This window comes from Triticum dicoccoides, chromosome 2B (assembly GCF_002162155.2).
Source record: "Triticum dicoccoides isolate Atlit2015 ecotype Zavitan chromosome 2B, WEW_v2.0, whole genome shotgun sequence".
Classification (NCBI taxonomy): Eukaryota; Viridiplantae; Streptophyta; class Magnoliopsida; order Poales; family Poaceae; genus Triticum; species Triticum dicoccoides.
The window spans coordinates 9,983,262-9,999,955 of record NC_041383.1 but is presented as its reverse complement, the minus strand read 5'-3'; the positions used below and the strand labels follow the sequence as shown (position 1 = coordinate 9,999,955).

The 16,694-nt window shown below is 45.8% G+C and overlaps 2 protein-coding genes across 2 annotated transcripts in view; both read right to left on the bottom strand.

Annotated features, from left to right (window-relative positions):
* Positions 1-2,747, bottom strand: part of LOC119366802 (O-acyltransferase WSD1-like) — an 11,955-nt gene extending 9,208 nt beyond the window's left edge. Inside the window, exons 1-6 of the mRNA XM_037632517.1 lie at positions 2,478-2,747; positions 1,807-2,409; positions 1,615-1,681; positions 1,201-1,274; positions 818-1,033; positions 546-683 (exon numbers count right to left, since the gene is read on the bottom strand). Of these exons, the coding sequence (XP_037488414.1) occupies positions 546-683; positions 818-1,033; positions 1,201-1,274; positions 1,615-1,681; positions 1,807-2,409; positions 2,478-2,747 (1,368 nt within the window). The remainder of the gene's footprint in view (positions 1-545; positions 684-817; positions 1,034-1,200; positions 1,275-1,614; positions 1,682-1,806; positions 2,410-2,477) is intronic.
* A 9,416-nt stretch (positions 2,748-12,163) lies between these two features.
* Positions 12,164-13,462, bottom strand: LOC119360178 (probable carboxylesterase 5). The gene has a single exon (XM_037625931.1). It carries the CDS (start codon positions 13,460-13,462, stop codon positions 12,164-12,166), a length of 1,299 nt encoding a protein of 432 aa, XP_037481828.1.
* Between the last annotated feature and the right edge of the window lie 3,232 nt (positions 13,463-16,694).

Here is a 16,694-nt window from a genome sequence, read left to right as displayed (position 1 = left end):
AGTAGGGGATTTATATATGGTTTTTGTGGTGTATTTGACTGAAGCAACATGTCTTTCTAGTAATCCGATACAAGAAAGCTACTTTGTGCACACATATCAATCGTAAATCATATTATCGGTTGAACTACATTAGTCTGTTCGTGTGCAGCAAGATCTTGCATTACACTTGCAAGTTCAGCAAATGTTCTTAATAAACTATACACTAACTAGTTACACCTATGTATCAGTAGTCAAGGGCACTCAAATATTCCACGAGGTAGGTTTTGGACTGGTGGTCATTTATATCTTTGATTCATTGTGCCATTTTTGCTATTAATAAAAAAATGTCACTGAAGAAGGGTCATCATAGTAGAGTTCACAGTCTACACAAAATTAAAACAATACACCCCTTTGAAGGTTTCAACGGTGAGCATCTATCAATATATCTTTGTGTTATCAGTGTACCAGTGGATGATTGTGTTTAACAAAAGGAATCAGTTGCATTCTTATCAAAATTGAGTACCTTATGGAAAATTTGTAAGTATGCAAGATCATGGGTTGCCTACCTCTGGAATCCCATAGACACTAGGTGCAATGAAAGCCACTGGGTGTCCACATAATTCTACTTGTTCGGTTGGTCCAACCATGTTTGAGAAAACAATTGTTGTACGTGCAAAGAGACACCGGAAGATAGAAGTTCCTACCTGGTTCAATGATGACTATGAAATTCAATTTGGAACATTAAAATGAAGATGTAGAATTATGAACTGTTACTTTGCTAGGTTCATGTTTGTGTAATCTAATTTAGATAGATAGAGCAAAGGGCAGCAAAGCATACCTTGGCACCAAAAACATTCATGAAGATCTCAGCAATCTTATATGTGAATATCACTTCTAAGGACCTCTTTTTCCTATCCAGAACCTTCTTTGCTTTGTGAATGTATGCAAGTGGATCATCGTGTCTGGCTAGATAAAATGGAAGAATGATGTAGCCCAATTTATTTCCCCATGTCACCTCGTTCCTCTTATCAGATTCTATCACATTAACATAAGTCTGTTCATAGTGGTAAAATCAGCAAATTAAATTAAAATACCGATAATCTACAAAATATGATGGTGACAACATCTGACCTCGTGCAGAGATACATATATGTTAGTGAAATCGATGATGCATGACATTTAGCATCCGTTCCATATATTTTCTGAGAAAGTACATCTTACCTGTAGACTAGTGGCTGGTCTTGTGTTGACAGGAAGGAGTGATCGCACACAGATTTTCCTAGTGTTAGTGTCACCTGTCATTGAAGTAATTAAGGAAGGAAGTGTCGTAGTAGTAAAAATCAATATCGTAATTGCTTGTAGCATTAAACGCAGCGATCCAAGACGACGTGCGCCCCTGGGCCAAGGCCGGCGCAAGAGGACTCCAAGCGCTGCTTGATGTAATGTAAACTTAGGCTATATTGGGGCTGAGGCCCCCACCCCCCTACTGCTCCCGAGAGCCTCTGACTTGCCTCCAGGCGTACAAGTCGAAGGCTCTCACACCTTGTACTTTCACCCTTCCTGATACGCTCCCAGGCGTATTGGCGAAAAAAAAAGATTGTAGCATTAAACACTTGATACCATTCACGCACTTACCGGACTTGCGGAAGTAATATCGTGATAGAGCAGCAGAAGTCAGTGCAACCAACACATCATTGACAGTCTGTGGTTCCCGGGAAAAAAATAGAAAGAAAGTTAACGGTCTGTGGGAAAAAAAAAAGATACGAGTAGCACCCTCCGTTGAAGGATCTTAAAAGAATTTGGTGAACAAAGCTAGCTTATACGTACACAGTTCATGGAGTTCTTGAGGAACTTGACGTCATCGAGGCTAAGACTCCGGTGGACAAAGCGCTTGGCGTGGAACCCGTCGTCGGCATGCTTGAAGAGAGTGCGCGGGTCACTCAAGAACATAATCGTGGCGGCGAAGTAGGCAATGTCTGCCGCGGTGTTCCACGCCAGCACAAGATACGACCAGACCCATGCGACGAACGCCAGGGCGCCCGCGGAAAGTGGGGGGCGTTGAGGGGCATATATGGCGCTCGTGCGCGTAGGACGACGATGCGGAGGCGCGGCTGGATGACTTTTGGTGTCGGTGATGGCGCTGCGCGTGGACATCATGAGAAGCGCCATGGTGGACATACCATCGCCGTAGGCGTGGTGCACGCGGATCGCCACCGTGGAGGCCGCCTCGGAGGTCGGGAAGTCGAGGAAGTGGAACTCCCATGGCGGGCGGGAGCGGACCATGGGGAGCGTGGACAGCGAGGCGACGTAGTCCTCCACGGCCTTGTCTGGGTCGGTCGCGCGGTCCAGCCTCGGCACGATCATGTGATCTTGGACGTTCACAGTAGTGCGCGCCCATCGCGCCTCGCCATTGTTTAGCCCATCCGCCACCTGCATGCCAGTGTCATACGTACATGTACTTGTTGTGGTTAAGCAGTTGTAGTCACAAGAGCGCGTACATGAATGCATCCATAGCGCGGGCATCGGGCAAGCATAGCTTCGATGCCGGCTCGGAAGGTGGTCAGGTTTATCGGCGTGTCGAGGCCGACCGTGACGACGATATAAATACCTATATCTTCCATGGCTCTTGCTGTAGGGCTCACCGGCTCCTCCGCCGGAGAACCGGCGGGCGGCGTCCACTCAGTGTTGGCAGGTTCTCTTGACAAGCGGATCGGGAGCAGTCGGTTTCTTTGAGCTGATGCCCAAGGACTACCACTGCCAGGGTCCATTACTGCTACCCTATGAACGCTAGCTATTCGATCGTATGCGTAAAGGCTCTTTAACCTTGGTGTTATATATAGGACCCCAAAAGATATTTGCACAATTCCTATCAGTCTTGCTAAGTCTCGATGCAATATCCGTGATATCTTACATTAAGATCCGCAATAATTTTATTTTAGTTTTTTCTTTTTCTCTCTTACATATTATGTCACTTGAATGAGAATTGGTTTAATCTCAGTCGACTAAGACCTAGTCACACCAAGTTTCTAAATGAATTTTGGAGGATTCCAATCGTTGGGACAATTTTTTCTATGTAACATATTTGATTTGTAGGATTACAATTCATAGGAGTTTTTCATAGGATTCATTTGTACTACTTTCCATAGGAAAATTTCATACACTCCAACCTCATGTAAAGAATTCTACTCCCTCCGTCCCATAATGTAGGACGTTTTTTGACACTAGTGTAGTGTCAAAAAACGTCTTACATTATGGGACGGAGGGAGTACATTTTTCCTACCCATTATCAAACCGCGATACTAATATTGTATATTCAAGATGTCATGCCACTCCATTCCTATATTTTTCCCATTCCCAGATTTTACAAATCCTACGAATGATAAAGGCCCCAAGAATTATGCAACTATTTCTGGTTTTCTTCAAACAAATCTGAATTTTCCGGTCCCAAGGAAAAAAACTATTTGTGAATTTTCAGTCACAAAAGGAAAAAAAAGTACCACTGAATTTTCTGAAATGAATCAGTGAACGTGTCTTCATAGCCTTGTTACAAGAGAAATCCTTTTTTTTAGAAGAACGGGAGGCTCCTCCCCAGCTCCATTGCTAGAATGAAACCAAAACAGCCATTCATACATCAGCCCACTGAGAGGAGCAGTACAAAATAAGCAAACCAAAGCTAGGAACAAAAGAAAATAACTTTTATTACATAAGCCCCACTACGTAGAGGCGAGGCAAGGAAAGCTAATAGTACTGCTCACAGGCAATCTCCAATGAAGCTTTCCTGGTCTTCAGGGCCGGCGCTGCTAGAGCCTGAGGAGACCAGCAAGCGACGAGCGTTGACATCGGGCTGGTCGCAACAATATTGTCACCAGAGTCCCTTTTCTTGGTAGGCGTGAGGAAGCCCCCTCCCATCATCGGAGATCTTTAGGTTACCCCACGGATCAAATGCCAAGAAGTCATTTGCAGCAAGGCTAGGATTCAGCCCAAGGTAATCGTCAGCGATTTCTGAAGTAATCTTGCCAGATGCACTACGAAGGCCAACAGCCTCTCCTTGCACTGAGCTGGGGACAGAAATAGCCCAGATCTTGATGGTTTTCAAGAATCAACCTCAAGACCTGATTAACAGAGATCCAAATGGTGTTATTGAAGTGAAATCCTTTTCCCTCCAAAAAAAAAAAATCTTTCAACCCATCTTAACTGGCCCCTTAACTCAGCCCTGCTGCTCACTGTATCCCAGGGAGATTCCATACTAGGAATGCTCGGCGCCTCAAGTGTACCGCATGATCTTTGCGGTGCTTTCTATCGCAACTCGTGTATTCTGCCGCTACAACATTGCTGCCACTTTTTTGTCAAATTTTCGGTGAGTGAGCGGACATTGCTGCTATTAGGCCCTAAATTGAAACACGGCAACGCTGGTAGGCACTGGAGTTGGACAAGGTTTTTTTGGAATCCACCATTGGAGTTGGACATGTTCATAGGTGAGGGAGGTCAAAATGGTGCATATTAACAAGGCTACATCGTCTGTAATTTGGATGCTCTAATTTGGTTTGCATTGTTTCCCATGCAACATTCATGCCGTTTGTCGGAGCTAAATTCGATAGACTCTTTGGTAGGGTATCCTGATGGAGCGATTAGGTCTGAGGGAAACAGGATGCCGATTTTTTCGGGCCCTCGAGAAGGGATAATACCCTACTTCTACTCATGTATATTGTGAATTGGGTGTACAAAGTACAATTATAAACCAAGGGATTGTATTGTCTCAATCGACTAGCATGGACCCCAACTTATATAGCATACCGGTGGCCCTAGGGTTGTAGATCCTAGTCGGCTACATCGGTGGAAGTAGAGTCCTCCACGGTTTTGGTATTCTTGTCTTGTACATCAAGCCTATCGAAATCCTATGTATAGAGCATCATGGGCCACCCTAAGAGGCCCAGGATAGCACCAACCTAGGAGTCCTCTGTTTGACTCACTGGGCCAAGAACCGACCTAGGGGTCCTCAGTTCGGCCCACGGTGCCAAGCACCGACATGGTGAGTCACCCATTGGCCATGACACCGTCAGTAGGCCCCGAACTGGTCTTCTACCTGGGTTATAGCTCGGCCAACACCAAACTACACACCATCTTTTAGTCTTGCTGAGCTTGAAAACTTGTTCTTTGAAGCTATACCCTAACATCATCCGCCTGCAACTGACCTCCCTGCAAGACTGCCTCCGAGGTGCCATGCACCACCTCGGTCTTGAATTGTCAATGAAGATATCCAAACTATGCCACCAAAACTTTCACGTGCAACTGGCCCCTGCGAGTCGAATTCCCGCTCAGTACTTACAAATTCTACCTCTCCGCCTAATCGGGCTGGTCTCGTCATCTGGTCCAACGGGACGTGTCAGACATGACCTGACGGTCAACATGGCGCGCGGGACTGTTGTTTGGGTCCACATATGCTACGTCCCATAAGTGTGTGCCTCGTCTCCCGGCCGCACATAACGCGAGTCCCCTTGATCCCCGTGCACTATGGACGTCGTCGTGGGGGGATCCGGCTTGCCTGCTCCCTCCCCGTGCTCCCATCCGTGCTCCCACTTCATCCTACGGTTGCCTGCTCCCTCCCCGTGCTCCCATACGCATGGATATCACGCGCACGCGGCCGGGATTGCCTGCCCTGGTTTGACACTCCCATTCCCTAAATAATCGGAGTGGGGGAGGCCTATTACGCTCGCCTCACCCACTTCTTCTTCGTCCTCTTGCTACTGCTTTATGACCGGAGTGCTCTGTCGCTCCACCGTGTCATTGCACCACCACTCCAGCACAGCCCTGCAGCTCAACTGTGCTGCCATGGGATGCAAGTTGTGCAAGGGTGGGAAGCCGATTAACACCAGAAAGGAGGCTGCCACTGCCGCGTCATCATGGGGATATGCATCCATGTGATCGCTCCTATCCATTTCAATCGAGAATTCCTGTGGCTGGGACTGAGGCAGCTACTATGGAAGTACCAGAAAGAAAAGCAATGACTAGACTGGGGGAGTCAAAGTCGAAAAGAGGATTCCTCGCTTCTTTCTCTCGTGCAAAACTAAGTGGCCCCCTGCTTTTTTCTTTTTTTGGAAATCCTAATTATTCTTGATTATGTATTGAATGGGGGATGTTATTGGGTTTGATCAACTATACACTATGAAGGTGACATGTCATATGAATTTTACAAAATTTAGAGTCTCAATTTTGATCTCGCCCCAGGGCCCCTTATATCTGTAGACGCTCCTGATGCACAGTACGTTGTGTTATACTTTGGGATAAAATACCACTAGTAGAGGGAATCACCGACTGAGTACTCATATGATGAGAGCTTGACATTGCCACTTCAAGAATCTAATGATCAGATTAGAAGGAGATTAATCAATGGGAGGTCCACGGAAGGACAACAGAGGACACGGCCCATCAAATTTAATTTCCGTAATAGTATATTTTCAATACCTGGTACCGATCATCCGAAAGCCAAAAGGACGGCAGGTGGGAGTACAAAGAAATAGTACAGTTTGTTGTTCTAACAGGAAGCTGGTTCGACTTCAGGCATGTGTTTGACGCCATGATGAGGTGAGTACGTCGAAGTAGCTAGCTAGCGATTCAGTCAGTTAGCTGCTGATGCCGCCACAGCGTCGACGGCAACACATGCTTCGGCATCCTCTGCTCACGGACAATGGGCCACATACAAAAGCTTCTTAATTGATACTGGACCCAATTGAAAGAAACGGATGGGATTTAGCAACTACATGTTCGTGCTTTTATTAGGTATAAGTGAAGGTGGTCTACAAGAGCCTATTACTTTGTACAACCGCATACGTACGTGAGACCTTGGATATCTATCCAATTGAAAACAACGGATATTATCTAGCAACTACTTGTTCATGCCTTTATAAGACAGTGATATGATATATTATTTTGGTCCAAAAGGACGGCAGTTGATACTAAATATCATGATTAATGGCCATGAAATCAGTTTGAAGCTTCGTAGCTGGGCAACCGACAGCGATTTCAGTCTCTTTACTTCTATATTTCATGACTGAATACTCTACATTTTAATTTTTACAGTGACCAACACTATGATTTATTTTGTTACAATACCGATGTAGCCGCCATCGGTGTGGCCTATTACTAAAAAAAGAAGTCCATGTTTCAACCCTGAACTGTCAAAAATGTCTAACAATCTAGTTTGTTACGACTCTAAACTATCAAAACCAGTCAAGTTTCAACTTTGACGTCTCCTCAAACCTATTTTTTGTTATTTGAACATGTTTTTAGTTGACCGCCCATTTATAGCCACCACGTCATAATATAAAAGTGTCCAGAAATAAGGGATTTCTTTTTGTAAAAGTAACACTACCATGGTGAACATTCTAGGAAAGTTTGAACTTTTTTCTAAAATGTATTATATAATTAAAATGAAAGACAAACAGCCATCACGTTCGTCCACATTTGGTATATATGCACCAGCTGATTAGAAAATTAATGGCTAAGATTTAAAGTTTTTACGTAACATGCTAACGCATACGTAACAATATATTGGACCACCACGTTGCCAGGTGTATAAAAATATAAAAAGTACAAGCGACAGCCATCATGGACACCATTATTCATTTCAAATAATGGTATCAAATATACGGTAAATCGTGTTACTTATACTTAATTACTAGATGAAAACTATATGTTGATTGGAAAAGACATGCTTTTATGAGAGTAATGCGAAAGAGAGCTTCTAGTTTCTTTTTGAGGATCATGCATTGACATATGAATACATCGCATCGAAAATACGGTGTACGTGATATGATGGGCGTAAATGCAACACATTACAGTAGAAAATCCAAGTAACTGCAATACGACCAATGTTATGGAAGTGAATAAGGAGAGAAAAAAATGTATATGAGAAAATGGTTAGATTTTAATTCTTTAAATTATGTAGAAGGATTTTGAAAAGGTTCATCTCAACATGTTACTCCTTTGGTTTTTTATTACATAGAGACGATGAATTATCAAAGCCATCGATAAAATGTGTACAATTGAACATATCTACAATGACTATAAATATGGTAACGCTTTAGCTTGGACATCAAGGAATATTCCATTAATGGTTTGTTTTCATAGTATTGTTTTCGACAGGAAAAAGCGTGTATATATCAGAAACAATGTTCCAAGTGGAGTATCTGAGACAATCTCTATATTAGGAGTAATACATCTTTAGAATCTATGCACGCAACTACGTGGGTCACACCGCTAGTTAGATCATAAAGTTCATGCAAAATAAAAATTCACCCATTTTTTGTTCAAAATTGGACCAGAAGTGAAAGTGTACAGTACATAGAAAACTTTGATAAATTCAATATTACCATGATGACCAGCATGGAAAAGTTTCAAACCTCATTGCCAAACGGATTAAATACAAGAGAAATACATATTCAACCCCCTTTTTTGTTAAAATTTGACCCCCAAGAAGTGTACATACAAATCTAAAAACTACCATGTTGATCATTCTTGGAAAGTTGAAACCCTTTTTGAATATAGATTAAAAAATACATATTCAACCCTTTTTTCATGAAAATTTGGTTAACAATGAGAGTGTGTAATTTTCTTGAAAATATTCTACAAAATCAACACTACTATGGTGATCATTATGGGAAAGTTTAAACTTGTTTACCACACGGATTAAAAAAATACAAGTATGATACATATTCTCCCCCTTTATTATCATCAAAAATAAAGTTTAACAATTTTCTAAATAGATTTGAAACTACAAGACAAATACATATTCAAGACCATCTTTGGTCAAAATTTGATAAAAAATGGAAGTGCCCTGTAATTTTTTTCAAAAACTTCTTTAAACTCAACAGTACGCTGTTCATCAATGTGGGAAAGGTTCAAATAAAATTGTCATATACATTAAAAAATACATGCCCAATACATATTCAACAAAATATTGGATGATTCCGCACCTGATTGTGTTTTCAGCTTGACCAGTTTTGATACTTCAAGATTGTAACTTAGATAGTTTGAAATTTTATTGTTGGTTATTAGACATTTTGGTAGGTTAAAATAAGTACTGCACTCATTACTAAATTATAGGCTCTTACTGGTTAGATGTCTTGTCTCTCAATTTGCACACCTTTGGTGAGAACTTTTAGGCTAACAATCAATACAATAAATAAGTGAGCTGTACTCTACACCTTACTTGTCATGAATCCGTCAAAGTGCACCTGATAGTAAGTACAAAGAGGACGACGACATGACATGCTCTAACCATCATTGGTACGTTTACTTGATCATGTCCTGACTTCTTTAATTTTTGTTGTTCTTTGAGCGATGGCTTGAGTCCTCTCTCCCAACAGCCGCATGTGACGTTGAACTTGCTATATATATGGGTATGGTATTGTTATATGATTATGTTGCTAGCTAGATAATATAAAAAAATGCTTAGTTGAGATCATTCTCAAATATATTGCTGCTTTCAAAATAACTATGCGCTAGGTCAGGTAATATGAAAAACGATGTTGTTTAGGTACTCGACATGCGTATTGATCATTTACACTTAAGCTTGCTCATTTTGCACGAAAATGCTATCTTATTGTTTAAAAGGGCAGCTTAGTGTCTACTATATATGGTAGTTTGCCAGCCGTAAGGCATTCCCTCACTATGTTCACACATAAATATATTCATGCTTACAACTAAAGTAATTAAGATGATAATTAAGATAATAACAATGTTGTGGATTTGTGGCGAAGGTGCTAAATATCATGTGCTTACACAGTTTATTATGGTATGTGGTAGTGACAATGCTTCTATTTGATGGTGATATCCTTTTCTTTCCCCTTAATTAGCATATGTACTATGTTATTGTCAATACGTACCGACGACAAACACAATTTATGGTTTTCACAGTTTTACATTGCCAGTTGTTTCCGTGGTTAATGGTTGAAGGTTTTCTTTTAAAGTTAAATCAGAACCATTTAAGCTATCTTTCCAGATAAGATATAAAATGTCAAGTGGTTGACCATCTGTGGCTAAGATACATTCATCACAGTACGTGGAAAAGTCATCGATAACCTAGAGTTTTACATCAAGTCATGATGGTCTGTTGATTTTCACAATTAACTTAATCTAAACCTCAAAGTTATCTTTCCTTAGACAATAAGAAATATACAACGCTTTTGCAATACTATGTAACATGTCCTGCCTAAGTACGCGCATGCACGCTTTTGAAATATTAATGTAACATGTCATGATATAGTTTTATGTCAATAAATTCATACAAGAGCTGAACGTCTATCCAGGAGGAGTTCCGACTGCGGGTTTTTAGACATGACTGCGGTGGGTTGTTAATGTGTTGTACAAGTATTCAGATTGTATGTAACTGTGTTCTACCATTCTCCCTAGTTTCTAGGATCTCTGGCGCCCCTCTCTTGGTCATGGCCTGCACGCCTACAATGATGGGAGCTGTTGTGGGGCCTCGCCATATATTGTAAATCTCGGTATCACTTCAATACAATAGCTAGTACAACGAGTGCAGCGTTTCGGTGCCCAGACTCATCTGCACCCGGTCAGAAAAAATCACAAAAAATTTAAAATTTTCAAAAAATTCCAATTTCTGTTAATATGGTAGAAAATTTGTTGCGTGAAGTTTGCTCCAATTTTCAGATAATTTGGACATCTCAAAAGCTCTCAACAAAGAAGACAAATCAAGTCAGAATAGTGAATGAACAGTGAACTTTTTTACAGACTCTGAATTTGTTTTTTGCCGAGAGCTGCTCAGATGTCCAAATGCTTTGAAAATAGGAGCGACCCTCACGCATCAAATTATTTCGCATGCAAAACTTTTGGATTATTTTGTATTTTCTAGTATTTGTTTTGATTTTTTTCCTCAACACGGGTGCAGATGAGCCTGGCTCAGAAGTGGATTATCGAGTGCGCCATCTCTTTCCTCTAGGTATGTAGTCTTGGGTGCTCTTCTCTCCTGCCCACCAATATGTAAGCAACTATGGTATGTGTCCTATAGTTACTTGGCAGGGTTTTCTGAGCGGTACTCAGCTTATTCTAACCTATGCCGAGGGCCCTGCAGTAGTCGTTCTTTTTTTGCGTTGTACTCGGCTTGCACTGGGCTAAAAAAATCAAAAAAATTCAAAAAATTCCAAATTTTGTTTATATGGTAGAAAATTTGTTGCGTGAAGCTCGTTCTAATTTTCAGATAATTTGGACATCACAATAGCTCTCAACAAAAAAGACAAATCGGATCAGAATAGTGCATGAACAATAAACTGTTCTAGAGACTCCGAATTTGTCTTTTTTGCCCAGAGCTGCTCAGATGTCCAAATGATTTGAAAATAGGAGCGAACCTCACGCATCAAATTATTTAGCATGCAATTTTTTTGGATTTTTTTGAATATATCAAGTATTTGCTTTGACTTTTTTCCTGAAGACGGGTGCAGATGAGCCTGGGCACAGAAGTGGATTATCGAGTGCGCCATCTCCTTCTTCTAGCTATGTAGTCTTGGGTGCTCTTCTCTCCTGCCCACCAATATGTAAGCAACTATGGTATGTGTCCTGTAGTTACTTGGCAGGGTTTTCTGAGCGGTACTGAGCTTATTCTGAGCTATGCCGAGGGCCCTGCAGTAGTCGGTTTTTCTTTTTCTTTTTTTTTTGCGTTGTACTCGGCTTGCACTGGGCTAAACCCAATTACCAGACAAATAACACTTGGCTTATGTTCAACCACTAGGCAACAATGTGTGTTTTTCCGGTAGTGCATTTCTTTTTTCAAAAGCATCACGTGCAGTTGCTGCACATCCACAGATTACGTGCAAGGGTGCTGGTGATAGTTACACATGCGCTCATGGCGTCGGACTAAGGGTGCTGGCGAGAAGGGGGATGACAGTAGGTTGTCGATCGACTTGTGTATAAATTTTGTATAAACTTGATATATGACAATACATGATACACCAATAGTTAGTACATAACTAAAGACCTTAAATACACCATTCATGTATAAGAAAGAAAACACCCAAAAGTCATTTCTTTTGACCCGAACAAGCAGCTGGTAAAATAGGGTGTCATCATTGCACTTATAATGGAGCATGCACTACCATTTTATATCACCTGGCCTGGATGCATGTAGATTATCATCATCCACTAGATGAAGGTGTGAAAAAGACAAGTCTCAGGAGCTGTTGTTGCTGATGACGAGAACCTCATGTTGGTGATGTTTGGCCTGATGACGAGAACTTGTTTTGGATGCTTTTCTTCCATTTCCAATGCGTAAGCAACTACTACGTGTCACATCTGTGACTCTCATGGACGTCCCATAGCCATGTACGTCTATATACGGCCTGGTTGGCACGCCTAGAACATGCTGGACGGCTGTGTCCATGTCACCCGGAGACGATGCCTTCCTCTTACCTTGGCATGCATGCAGCTCGTGAAGTTTTGGCAGCGGCAAGGGTGTGCGCTGGTTGATGAACCGTACGATGCTCTCCATGAGGATCTTGCTGGTCGCACGCAGTGGGTTGTACAGGTGGAAGCCATGGTCTTCTCCCTTTGATTCTATCAATGTCACCGCGTTTTCATCATCGGCCCATGAGCAGCAGTCGCGCATGCGAGCTGCCAGCCGACGCCCGCGGTCACGCAAGGTGTCCTTCTCGGCCACGGCCACCAGCACACGCCGGCATGTCAGCGAGGCGATCTCCTCGTCGACGGGGTTGACCAAGGGATCGTCGTTTCCCAGCCGGCCGGCCGTAATGAACGGCCAGAGCCTGTCGACGTCCTCGGGAGCAAACATGGCGATGCCGTCCCAGACTGCCTCGGAGCTGGACAGCCGCTCGACCCCCCAGAAGTATGGGTGCACGATGACCAGCCCTTCGATGTGGATGTGGCTGCCACCGCCACTGGCCGCACGCACCGCCGTGTTGTAGACAATATTCCCGCCGGCACTGTCGCCAACGAGGAACGTGCGCCCGAGGTCTGCGTAGTCTGACAGCCACGGATCAGAGAGGGACACCACCCACTGGAGCGCCGCCCATGCATCTTCATAGGCTGCAGGCACAGGATGCTCCGGCGCGAGACGGTACTCCACGGACACGACGAGCGCCCCGGCGCTGGCCGCCAGAGACCTGGTGTAGCTGTGGTAAGTGCGAGAGAACGCGCTCCCCGTGCAGAAGGATCCGCCGTGGACGTACATGAGGACGGGAAGCCTCTCGCCGCCGATCCCCGTAGCGGCGGCTGCAATGGAGGGAAGGAACAGGCGTGCGAACACGCCGGTGCTCTCGTCGACGACCACGTCCCTGGTCGCAACTCCACGGTTTGCTGCCGGGTCCTTGGACGCTGCCACGAATGGGCTGTGCAGTAAGCGCTCCACACGGCCGACCTTGTATTCCCGTATGAATGGATACAGGTCGACGGTGATGCCCTCCTCGCCGTCATCCTTCTTGCTAAGTACCGGAGAACTCTTGCTTTCCTGCATATTGTGCTTGATTCAGCTTGCCAGCAGTGTTGTGTCGATTACTTTGGTGCGAAGCCTGCAGCTCTATTTGGTGCAGAGAGAGCCTTGATGCTCAGTGGTCAGGCAGCCGGTTTAATTCCCACAATTGACACGTGCTTCAAGGGCGCATTGGACGCTTTAAGAAAAAGGGTTTCCCCCGCTTTATATTATAAAGCAACGAACCAAGCATCCAACAAGTTAGTACATAGTACAATCAAGTCAAAAAGCCGTGTTGGGGGCACAACAAGACAAGCCCCAAATAAAGCTAAAAAAGGCTAATCCGGCTCGGGAGGAGGAGGCGGAGGTGGTGGCGGTGGAGCAAAAGCCGAGGCCGAGGAACGGAGACCTGCAATGAAGTTGTTGATGACGTCTCGGTCCCGCTGACTGCTAAGCGGTCTCCAAAGCTGTAAGAAGCCACACATTTTATAGATTGCATCAGTCACACGGCATGGAATCACACGTTCGATGACAAGTTTATTGGGCCAACACCATAACATCCAAGCGAGGGTACCCAGCGCCACCCAGATGGGTGGGCGCCTGGGACCGGGTAGTCTAAGGACCTCCTCAAACAGGTCCGGGAGGTTGTCGTGGCACCAGTTGCCACCAACCACCTCCCGGAAATAACTCCAAAGGAATTGAGCCACCGGCCATCGAAAGAAGATGTGTTTGCAGTTTTCCGGGACCAAACAGATGGGGCACAGAACGTTCCCAGGTCCGTTACATTTCTGGACCTCCGTACCCGAAGGTAGGCGCCGTCGTACCCATTGCCAAAGAAATATGCGGATCTTCAATGGGAGTTTGATTTCCCAAAGAACCGCTAGCTCTACTGGTCCCGGCGAAGGGACAATCGCCTGGTAAAGGGACCTAGTTGAGAACCGGCCACTAGGTTCTAGGTGCCACGAGAGCACATCGGGCTCAAGGGAGGGGGGGGTGAAGGGCGATACACGAGAGCAATTCTTCCCATTGCTCGCGTTCCGTCGCCCCAAAGGTACGGAGGAAGGCAATGGCGCCCAAGTCGGTTAGAGCAGCGGCCACAGAGAGCTGTGGGTGGGCACAAATCGAGAATAAGGCGTGAAAACGCTCCGCAAAGGGCCGATTCCCGGCCTACCTATCCAGCCAAAACAGGGTACCGAATCCGGAGCACACTTTAATGGAGGTCCCAATACGCAGGATCGGCATCAACCGGACCACCGTTTGCCAGAATTGGGAGCCTCCAGAGCGAGAGGCGAAGGCCAACGGTTGCCCGCGAAGCTATTTTGCGCGAATAATCTCCAACCACAAGCCTCCCTCGCAGGTCTGGATACGCCAGAGCCATTCAGAAAGGAGGGCTATGTTCATCCGCTTGGATGAGATGACCCCAAGGCCCCCTTGGTCCTTGGGCTTACAGATCTCAGACCACTTCACCATGTGGTACTTTTGTTTATTATTCTCTCCAGCCCAAAAAGAATCTGGAGAGGAGCTTGGTGACCTCCTTATGAAGGGATTCGTGTAGAGTATAGAATCCCATGAGGTACATCAAGAGGCTAATGAGGGAGGAATTCATAAAAATCACTCACGCGGCCTTGGACAACCATCTCCCCTGCCAAGGTTCGACCCTTGGTTGGAGTTTGGCAACTATTGGGCGAAAGTCTTTTTCCAGGAGCGACAGTGGACGCTTTTCCACTCCCTCCCTCTCGAGCGGCTCGCGCGGGCGGCTCCGGAGACCAAAACCTAGCCCCGCGAGTGCCCCTCCTTGCGCTCGCTGGCCGCTGCTGCCGCCGGCGCCGGCGGTGGTGGCGGCACCTAGGCGGGCGAGTTCGGCGTGCCCCAACGGGCCTCCTTCGCACGGGGGAGTGGCATAGCGGGCGGCGTGGTGGATCTTACCGGTGCGGTCGTGGGCAGCGCACGATGAGGCGGAGCATGGCCGACGGCGTGGTGAGGTGGAGGTGTTGCACAGCGGTCCCCCTAGGTGCGCCTGGTGGACGTTGGAGGCAACAGATCTCTATCGGATGGCTGCGAAAGTGGCGGCCGGGACATGCTGTGGTGGACAGGGTGCGCGGCTTGCCTCCTGCGGTCACCGGCGCCAGTGGTGGCGCCGTGGGATGGAGTGCTTGGCGCAGGTCGGATCTGAGCAGGGTGGCCGGGCCTGCGGCCCTCTGCGGGGAGGTCGATGTGGTGGAAATGCTCCCTGTTCGTGGGTTCCTGAGCCGCAGTCGTGGCATGGCTGCCGCCAGGAGTGGGCGTGTGCAGTTACTGCTGCGGTTCCGATGGCCTCTGGCTGTGTTGGTGTTGGGTGCTGCCTTGCTGGATTGGATCTTCATCAGTCGTGCAGGCGGTGGTTCATGGAGTGCGTGTACTTGGCCATGCAGGGCATCGGTGTTCTGCAAAATTAGTCACGATGTCGAGGTGCTGCGGCGGCAGCGATGTTACCCGTCACAGACATGTGGCCTCTTTCCTTGCAAGGGGTGGGAGGTGGGCGACGGATGAAAATCCCGCCCATCTTCGGTCGGTGCTGGCTATGACGGTGCCTGTGGATGTCGTTCCCCTGCTTGGAGGCGTCGCTATGGTGTGTCGGCATCTCCCCTCCTTCTTTGGTTTGTAGTCACCGGCGAAATCCTAGGTCTTGGACCTGTGATGGTGGCGTCTTGGTGTCGTTCCTCCATTGGGAGCATCATGGAAGGAGAGTTGGCCTGGAGGTTCGGTCATGTGGTTCTTCGGTGTGTGCCGCTGGTCCGAGTAGAGGATCTTGGGCGCTATCTATACCAATGTCAGTGAGTCCAACACGGTGGCTTTCCCGGAACTTACGGAGTCCCACTACCCACCTGCCATCTCCTTTTCGGCATCAAGGGTGGTTGGTGCCTCTACAAGGGAAGTTTGGTCGAAGTTGTTGCTCTTCGTATTGGCCGGTGTTGGTCGAGACGCGGCTTTGATGCTCGGGTCTGACAAGCTCCTTTGCGTTGTTTTGTAATGTGTGTAGCGGCTTTTCTTCGGATTAGCTTGGATGTGGTGTTGTTCCTATACTTGTTGTTCGCAGCATGTTGTAGCTTCTTGTAATTGTCTTCTATCTTCTATAAAAATATGGTACGCCATTGACGTACTCACAAAAAAGGACACATGATGCAAGAGTTTTGCTACATCCACAAAGAGTTAGTACGTGAGAAGGAGGCTTACAGGGTAAGGTTCCAATGTTTAATTGGGCTTAGCGTGGCAGCGGGCCCACACTGAAATTGTGTGT